This window comes from Engraulis encrasicolus, chromosome 20, assembly GCF_034702125.1.
Source record: "Engraulis encrasicolus isolate BLACKSEA-1 chromosome 20, IST_EnEncr_1.0, whole genome shotgun sequence".
Lineage (NCBI taxonomy): Eukaryota > Metazoa > Chordata > Actinopteri > Clupeiformes > Engraulidae > Engraulis > Engraulis encrasicolus.
The window spans coordinates 52,044,918-52,054,917 of record NC_085876.1 but is presented as its reverse complement, the minus strand read 5'-3'; the positions used below and the strand labels follow the sequence as shown (position 1 = coordinate 52,054,917).

The 10,000-nt window shown below is 47.1% G+C and overlaps 1 protein-coding gene across 1 annotated transcript in view; it reads left to right on the top strand.

Moving 5' to 3' along the window:
- Positions 1-10,000, top strand: part of ankib1a (ankyrin repeat and IBR domain containing 1a) — a 68,209-nt gene that overhangs the window by 31,041 nt on the left and 27,168 nt on the right. The window contains exons 7-10 of the mRNA XM_063185119.1: positions 4,132-4,220; positions 5,121-5,265; positions 6,746-6,906; positions 7,849-7,937. Coding sequence (XP_063041189.1) covers positions 4,132-4,220; positions 5,121-5,265; positions 6,746-6,906; positions 7,849-7,937 — 484 coding nt within the window. The remainder of the gene's footprint in view (positions 1-4,131; positions 4,221-5,120; positions 5,266-6,745; positions 6,907-7,848; positions 7,938-10,000) is intronic.

Sequence of the window (10,000 nt, the reverse complement as noted above, 5' to 3'; positions counted from 1 at the left end):
ACTACCAAAGAGTCTAGATACCAAGACTGGTCAGTACATTAGTAATCAAAGAGTCTAGATACCAAGACTGCTCAGTACATTAGCTACCAAAGAGTCTAGATACCAAGACTGCTCAGTACAGTCAGTGACTACCAAAGAGTCTAGATACCAAGACTGCTCAGTACATTAGCTACCAAAGAGCCTAGCTACCAGAGACGGTTTAAATGCAGAGACGGCCAGCTCGACGTTCCTTCCTGTTTCACTTATGACGTCGGCCACGCCCCTTTAGGAGACCTGATAGGAGACTTTTATATTGGGCGCCTATGGGCGAGTCTGACTTTTTGACGGATACGACCAATGCCTTAATTCATGGGCGGGGAGCGATGGATTTTAAAAATGTATATCCTGCGAGCCACATGCCTTCTTTACATTCTAAAAATTTGAATTACATGTTATAATTAATTTATCACTGAGAAAATCGACTTTGTTTGATGGGTGTCCCGTCTAGTGTGGGCCGCTGCCATGGAATGCCAAGAATGATTGACAAGCGGTGCAGAATATTTGCTTTGCGTGAAAACAGGAGCGGTTGATAAGGAGCCCTGCATTAATTGACGTTTATTTTTGTTATGTTGTTTTGTTGTTACATCGTAGGCCCTAGTTCACGTCTACTTTGCACGTCTGTTGTGAAATAGTAGCCTAATTTCGGCAAATTATTAAAAGCTTGATGTTCATTTCTGCACGTTTCAGTTTCAGTGCTGTCCATAAGTAGCCTGTTTTCGCCGCTCCCCAGTCTGCCCACGGGTTTATAGCCTAAATCTAGTGAGACACAATACCATGACTGCAAATAAGTGGGTGCCACTTGGGTGGCAAATGCATACGTTAGGCTACTGCTTCAGGTTAAATCAGCCTATTATCGACTTCATTCAATAGGCTACTCTTTGCAGCAGTATGTGCATGACACTTCAGCATCATGCCATCCAGTCAACTGTTAAACGAAATGCAGGTTGCGCCAGGCAGGGCAAAAGTTAGCGGAGATGGCTGGTTAACTCGGACAAGCCTATTAATTTTGCAAATATTGTAGTTAGGCTAGTTCGGACACACCGCGCTTTTCCCTGTGGTGCGTCTCCAGTTGAATAAAAGTGAGAAAGTGGATCGCACTCGGGTTGTTCTTTTCTTCTTTTTATTTTTTTTTTTACATAGCAGCAAGAGTGTAGACAAACGTTTTGGCTGCTTCCTTCGTCAGTGTCTCCACTTCTGCTGCTATGTAAAAAATAAAAAGATGAAAAGAAGAACCAGAAGTGCGATCCACTTTCTCACCTTCTAAGTTATTCAACTGGAGACGCACCACACGGAACAACGCGGTGTATCTGAACTAGGCTACTTCTGCAACTGAGCCACACCAGCAGCCTCCAAGAGGTCCTGCGAGACAATTAGTAGCCCAAGTTAACAGACGCAAGAGCCAAAACTTTCACCTTCAGCGCAGCATAAAGAACAAAAATCCTGTAGACCCTACCAGCAAATATTGGATTAAACAGGGAATCTTGACATGGGAAAATAGAGGATAGGCTCAACGATGCACTAACGGGATGCACAGGATACGAGTTTGATAGCTGTAGGTTCTCTCCAAATGTTCGAGTTTGGCACTGCCTGCGCTCTCTGGATATTCTTGGGTTTTTTCATCAGGCTATTGAGCGATTTTTAGTCATGCATGTGCAGCGCAATGTTTTAGTCAAAATTCGGTACAGTTCCGTGAACTTGGATCATCTGAAGGCACGATATGAACGCACAAATGTGTCTAGAACAACATGCCGGGAATAATGGCAGCTGAGGATTGTAGGTGAATATGGTTAGGCTACATTACGCACTGAGACATCATGGATTTAAATAGCCTTGTCTGTGTTAGGCTATCTGAAGCACGCCATGCTTCTGCATCAGCCTAAGCCTACATGTTGGCTCTGTCTCCAGTGCAAACTTCAGTGTAGTCCCGTTATGATCCTCTCCTTTCTAAGCACGATATGAACACAAAAAAACTTCCGTGTAGTTGTGTAGCACAATAGGCTATATTTCATATACAAAGTCATTGCCACGAACTTGATTAAATTTAATTTAAAATTATACACGAGGTCATGTCTAAACTCAAGCAGCACGTCTTTCATAGTGAATTTAAATAATTTGGTTGGACATTTTAAAACAAAACAAAAAACCCTAAGCTAGCCACACAAGTTTTAATCATTGTGCCGTCGTGTCATGTCGCTCAACCTTCTTGCATGAATCAGGTGGCTCTGTCTGCAGGCACTTGATTTTGTTCACAGTGGCAGTAGCCTATTTCTCACGTCTACCATCTAAAATATCAAAAGCATTTTGATTTAGTGCAGAGACCACGGCACTATAACGTTATCATATTAAGTTGCCCAGTTTTGTAAAATTGTGCGTGATGCTGCTGTTAAACGTTGCCTGGTTGTTTCTCTGACCGGAGTTCTCCCAGCGCCAGCGGAGCAAATGAATTTAGGAAACGTGATTGGTTGATTCTGCGCTGGTGTTCGATGATTGACAGTTTGGCCACGCCTTTTTAGGAGACCAGAAGTACTTGGTTGGTGAAACATTCCATCCTATTGTTGACGTCACCAGCTGGCTATCTTTTTAGAACAGAGAATCTTTGCTAGCTACCAAGACTGCTCAGTACATTAGCTACCAAAGAGTCTAGCTACCAAGACTGCTCAGTACATTAGCTACCAAAGAGTCTAGCTACCAAGACTGCTCAGTACATTAGCTACCAAAGAGTCTAGCTACCAAGACTGCTCAGTACATTAGCTACGATTCGATATCGATTTCTTAAAGTGATATTGTCCCATTTTTGTAAATAAGCTCATATTACACCTCCCCCTTAGTTAAATAATTGAGTTTTATCGTTTTCCTGTACTTTCAACAGTTCTCAAAGTACAGGACAATGGTAAAACTCAACTATTTAACTAAAGGGGAGGTGTAATATGAGATTTCCAAAAATGGGACAGTATCATTTTAAGGCAGGGAATCGATTATTTTCGATACATAAGAATGCCCCGCCACGATACGATACAATTCGTTTCTTTCCCAATTACTTTTCCACTTCTATTATGTTATGGAGCTAGGGCATTGGACAGGGGCCAGCGATTCAATTATTTTCGATACTTAAGAATGGCCCACGATACGGTACGATTCGATTAAATTTTCGGTCGTAGGATCGATACATATTGATTATTATTTACAGCCCTACTAGATAGACTGGTCAGTACATTAATTACCAAAGAGTCTAGATACTAAGACTAATACAGTGACTACTAAACATAGTCACTGTATTGACCAGTCTTGATATCTTGGACTGTCTAGATACCAATACTAGTCAGTACATTAGCTATCAAATAGTCTAGATATTACGACTGGTCAATACAGTGACTACCAAAGAGTAACAATAGTAGACTGAACAAATGAAGTTAGTAACCAACGATATGACTCCCTCTGGCAGGGCTATGAAATATATCGAATTTATATCGCGATATCAATATTGCCGTCAAACAATATCAAATTTCATAATATCGAGTTGAAACAATATTTTGTCTATACTGCCAAAAGGTAGGTTACGCTAAGAGCAATGCCTTCCCCTCCACTTGGATACGTTGCAATGATTGATAGACAATGTGTCCGGAATTTGAATTGCATTGTGGGTGCGAGTGGAACAATAATAAATAGACTGAACTAGTTAAGTAAGTAACTAATATGTGACTAACTTCCTGTCTCCTCTCCTCTCCTCTCCTCTCCTCTCCTCTCCTCTCCTCCTCTCTCCTCCTCTCTCCTCCTCTCCTCTCCTCTCCTCTCCTCTCCACCTCTGTCCTCTCCTCTCCACTCCTCTTATCTCCTCTCCTCTCCTCTCCTCCTCTCCTCGCCACCCCTCTCTCTCTCCTTTCCTCTCCTTTCCTCTCCTCCTCTCCTCTCCTCTCCTCTTTGCTCTCTCCTCTCTTGTCTCCTCTCCTCTCCTCTCATCCCCTCTCCTCTCCTCTCTCCTCCTCTCTCCTCCTCTTCTCTCCTCTCTCCTCCTCTCTCCTCCTCTCTCCTCCTCTCTTCTCCTCTCCTCTCCTCTCCTCTCCTCTCCTCTCCTCTCCTCTCCTCCTCCACTAGTGTGGGATCTGTATTTCTGGAATCTCGGTGTTCGAGGACCCCGTGGACATTCCGTGTGGACACGAGTTCTGCAGGGCATGCTGGGAAGGGTAAGAATGCAGCCTAGGGCCTCCACCAGCCAGGGGCCCCCACCACAGGCTAGATATGGCTGCAGCCTAGGGGACCCCACCTGCCAGGGCCCCCCACAGGCTAGACATGGCTGCAGCCTAAGGGTCCCCACAGGCTAGATATGGTTGCAGCCAAGGGCCCCCACAGGCTAGATATGGTTGCAGCCAAGGGCCCCCACAGGCTAGACATGGATGCAGCCCTGGGCCCCCCATCAGCCAGGGCCCCCACAGGCTAGATATGGCTGCAGCCAAGGGCCCCCACAGGCTAGATATGGCTGCAGCCTAGGGCCCCTACCACAGGCTAGATATGGCTGCAGAATGGGGGCCCCACCTGCCAGGGGGCCCCCACAGGCTAGATATGGCTTCAGCATAGGGCCCCCACCTACCAGAGGTTCCCACAGGCTGGATATGGCTGCAGCCTAGGGCCCCACCTGCCAGGGGGCCCCCACAGGCTAGACATGGCTGCAGCCTAGGGCCCCCACAGGCTAGATATGGCTGCAGCCTAGGCCCCCCGCAGGCTAGATATGGCTGCAGACTAGGGCCCCCAGCTGCCAGGGGGCCCCCACAGGCTAGATATGGCTGCAGCCTAGGGCCCCACCTGCCAGGGCCCCCACTGGCTAGATATGGCTGCAGCCTAGGGCGCCAGCTGCCAGGGGCCCCTACTGGCTAGTTATGGACGCAGCCTAGGGCCCCCACCGACCAGGGAACCCCCAATAGGCCAAAAGTGAAAAAATGCAGAATTGTGACAAGATGCAATATTGAACATTACATCTGTCATGTTGAGCACAGTTGGTAGACACATTATCCTTTACACTTAACACTTTGTCCATGTGTGTGTGTGCGTGTGTGTGTGTGTGTGTGTGTGTGTGTGTGTGTGTGTAGGTTCTTGAACCTGAAGATCCAGGAGGGGGAGGCCCACAACATCTTCTGTCCGGCGTACGACTGCTTCCAGCTGGTGCCCGTGGAGGTGATCGAGAGCGTGGTCTCCAAGGAGATGGACAAGAGATACCTGCAGTTCGACATCAAGGTAAACAGTAGAGAGAAGATGTGTGTGTGTGTGTGTGTGTGTGTGTGTGTGTGTGTGTGGAGGTGATCGAGAGCGTGGTCTCCAAGGAGATGGACAAGAGATACCTGCAGTTCGACATCAAGGTAAACAGGAAGTAACATTATACTGATAGAGAGAGGGTCCGAGGCACTCTGAAGTTAAAAGGCCTTTATTTTTCTGTCTGGGACATCAGGCCATGGCTTGATCTGGACACAGATGACCACCTGAAGTTTCTTAACTACCCACAGAAATGAAATGATAAATGTTGCTTTCTCTGAAAGGGCTTGGGCATTTATCAAGCATTTTTTGCAGGTGCTTTAGGCATCAATGGGTTAATATGTTTGATATGTTTGATGTGTGTGAAGTTTTTATTTAAAAAGCTCCCGACTCCTGAAGGGGGAGAGTCACTCCTCTTTCCACCGCCGTCGGCATGCTGGGAGTTGTAGTTAAGCTAGCAGTACTAGCAGTGGTTGGCCAGTTTAATGGAAAAAAGTTCACTGTGACACAGCAGGGGGGATTTGCTGTTGACGCAGAGTTGCGCTAACACAACAAAAATGTGATAATTTTGACAGCAGTTATTTATCATTATTTATTATATGGTTGTGACGTCATCGGTCGAATGCTCCATTCATTTCAACGGGGCTCCCCAACGTTCGCACGTCTGTTATTTTTCGATAACGGGGGGTTGGTCTATAACAGACCGCTGTCAATGGCAGCAAGACTTTTCACTGCTAAAGCGACTTTTCAACAAGACTCTAATCTGCTGCTGTGATAGACAACACCTGTTGTCCTGGCTACCTAGCTGTTAGCGGTGTTCCACAACGGCACTGTTTTGTTTTGCGCAGCAACAATCTTTTGACATTAAAAACTATAATAGACTACACATTAAATAGGCCTAAAGAAATGTCCCCGCCATGTGTGAATCATTTAAGTATATCCATATAATAAGCGGGTTAACGTTCGGCGAGAAGGTCGCTACCGTGGAATAGCAGCACTTCAGAGAGAACAAGACCCCTCCGCTCCGCGTCGGGGTCTAAAGATTCTCTCTGTCGTGCTGCTATTCCACGGTAGCGACCTTCTCGCCGAACATTAACCCTTACATAGTACTTATATACTTGCAACAGTTCAAAGATCTTCTAGGTGCTGGTAAGGGCAGGAGTGTTCAATACTTGCTCGTTTATTCAGAGCGAGCAACTCGTGTCTCTGTGTGACATCAGGTTCGCCTGAACGTTGTTCGCTCTGAATAAACTATCAAAAAGTCAAATAAGTGTGCGTTAAACTTATTTCTTTTGAAGTACTTATGTACTTATTTATTATAAAGTACCTCTATTCTCCACTCTGTGTGATCTGTGCAATGTGTTCTGCACATATGCAGACTGTATTAAGTACTGCATATTCAGTGGGTTTGTTTTGTATATAATGTGTATAATGTACATATATTATGCCTGTTATGTGTCTCCAGGCGTTTGTGGATAACAACCCGGCGATCCGCTGGTGCCCGGTGGCGCGGTGCGAGCGTGCGGTGCGTCTGACCCGGCCGAGCCCCGCGACCTCTGACCCCCTGGGCTTCCCCCTGCTCAGGGCGCCTGCGGTGGACTGCGGCAAGGGACACCTCTTCTGCTGGTGGGTGGAGGAGAGGAACGATGGAGGGAGGGATGGATGAATGATGGATGGATGGATGGATGGATGGATGGGTGGAGAAGAGAAAAGAGGAATGGATGGAAAGGATTGAAAGATGGATGGGTGGACTGGAGGAGAGAAAAGATGGATGGAGGGATGGAGGGATGGATGGATGAGTTTATGCTCTCTGCATATTTCTTTAGCATTTACAGCAACTACCATGCAAAGGCAAAGGGCAGTAACTACATATTTTGTCAACATTCTGATTGGACTGAAAAAGTTTTCATCTCTTCTCCTCTCCTCTCTCATCTCCTCCTCCTCTCCTCCTCCTCTCCTCTCCTCTCCTCCTCCTCCGCCTCTCCACTCCTCTCCTCCTCCTCTCCTCTCCTCTTCCCCTCTCCTCTCCTCTCCTCTCCTCTCCTCATCTCCTCCTCCTCCTCCTATCCTCCCCTCTCCTCCTCCTCCTCCCTTCTCCTCCTCCTCCTTCTCCTCCCCCTCCCCTCCTCTCCTCCACCCCCTCCTCCTCCTCCTCCTCTCTCCTCCTCTCCTCTCCTCTCTCCTCCTCTCCTCTCCTCCTCCTCCTCCTCCTCCTCTCTCCTCTCTCCTCCTCTCTCCTCCTCTCTCCTCCTCCTCCTCTCTCCTCCTCCTCTCCTTTCTCCTCCTCTCCCCTTCTCTCCTCCTCCTCTCCCCTCCTCTCCTTTCTCCTCCTCTCCTCCTCCTCCTCCTCCTCTCCTCCTCCTCCTCCTCCTCTCTCCTCCTCTCTCCTCCTCCTCCTCTTCTCCTCCTCCTCTCCTCTCCTCTCCTCTCTCCTCCTCTCCTCCTCCTCTCCTCTCCTCTCCTCTCCTCCTCTCTCCTCCTCCTCCTCCTCCTCTCCTCCTCCTCCTCCTCCTCTCCTCTCCTCTCCTGTCTCCTCCTCCTCCTCCTCCTCCTCCTCCTCCTCTTTAGGGAGTGCCTTGGTGAAGCTCATGAGCCGTGTGACTGTGACACGTGGAAGCTCTGGCTGCAGAAGGTCAACGAGATGAGGCCAGAGGAACGTGAGTAGACCAGGGGCATTCTGGGAATTGGAGTTTTTGATACATATACTATATACATAGTACGTGTGTAAATAATGATTGATATGTAACAGGGCATTGGTCCTATGGCCAAAGATCGAATGCAATCTTATCATGGGGCTTTCTTGAGTATCGAAAATAATGGAATCGCTGTCCCCTGCCCAATGCCCTAGCTCCATAAAATAATAGAAGTGGAAAAGTAATTGGAAAAATCTATGGAATCGTATGGTCATGGAGGCTGTGATTTACACCCCTAATACATATATAGCCATACAGTCTATGTAGATATCAGGAGGTTAACTAGAACGGGCACTCGGTAGAGCGCAAACCTTCGCCTACGCCACTAATTTTTTTCGGCCATCGTCAGAGTGTGGGGCATAACAGTCTCCAAATGTTGGTGTTAGTTTCATTTAAATCGGACCGGAATATCGTAATATTACATTTTTGGCCCAGTCTTGACCTCTTATTCAATTCAGCATGCACACGTTGTTCTGGCATATAGTGCTTGGCAAAGAAAAACGTTTTTGACCTTTTCATGACCTTGACCTTGACCTTTGACCAATCACTCCCAAAAAGTAATCGATTGTTCCTTGGGTCATGACCAATCATCCCACTAAATTTCATAAAAATCGGCTCAATTTACATTTTTGACCTTTTCGTGACCTTGACCTTGACCTTTGACCCAATCACTCCCAAAAAGTAATCGATTGTTCCTTGGGTCATGACCAATCATCCCACTAAATTTCATAAAAATCGTCTCAGTTCTGTCTGAATTATACGAAGTACAAACATATTCACTCACCGACGTTGTCTCGGCGAAGGTAATGAAGTGTGAATGGCCAGGGGGATTCTGGAATTCTGGGAAGTTTAAAAGAAAAAAAAAAGCACCCTACAGGAGCTTTACTAATGTTCCACGCCCCACTCTGCGAGTTGGCCTCCGGTACACGTACATACAGTATATAAGGCACATATTCAAGCACCTACTCCGCTGTTGGCTAGTTGTCTGCTGATGTTGTATAACCTTTCGGATGTTTTTGGGAATAGATAAAAATGTTTTGTTTGAAATGTAAACAAAGCGCTGCCCCCATTACAAAGATCTTGGAAAAGGCTGAAGAAAAACGACAAAAAAACTCAGGTACTGACAAGTCCAGGGCAGTGTTAGCATTTCAACTGCATGTTGAAATTGACAGAACTGATCCTTAAGCTCTGTGGTATCGTGCTGTGCCTCCCATTGATGAGGTGGCGAGTTCAAGACCCCCGAGGTGGGATGGACTACACGGGAACACCTCGGGTTACACATGCAGTAGAATATATTCAAGCAGGGGTGCATTTCTCAAAAGCGAAGTTGTTGGCCTGTTAGCAACTTCGGTAGAAAACAACAAAGTAGCTAATGTAATAAGGAACTTTGGTTTCGAAAAATGCACCCCTGGCCTGCCGTGTTCAGTAAGTGAGTGTCTGTATATTCAGTGTGTGTCTAGGCTGCTAAGTCTTGTAAACACATTAGACCTATATGGTGTATATACTGTATTCAGTCAGCTGTGGAGTTCTTAGGAAACACTTGGCGTAACCCAGTTGGCTTAAATATCTTATTCCTGTTGTAACTGCTTAAGAATTTAAGACCTTCTAGGAATGATCTACGGCAGCGTGCGTGCGTGCGTGCGTGCGTGCGTGCGTGCGTGTGCGCGTGTGTGTGTGTGTGTGTGTGCGTGTGTTTGTTTCCACTCTCTCCACTCTCTCTCTCTCTCTCTCTCTCTCTCTCTCTCTCTCTCTCTCTCTCTCTCTCTCTCTCCCTCTCTCTCTCTCTCCCTTTCTCTCTCCCCCCCCTATCCCCCTCTAGTGGCTGGTGTGGGTGAGGCCTATGAGGACGCCGCTAACTGCCTGTGACATTCTCTCTCTCTCTCTAGTGGCGGGTGTGGGTGAGGCGTATGGGGCACCTAAGTCTCCACCCCTTCCGGGCGGCTTGTGGGGCTGGCAACGCAAAAACTTTTGACTGGGCTGTAATGGACTGATCAAAGCTATTTTCCGACCCACCTCGCATTTCCCCG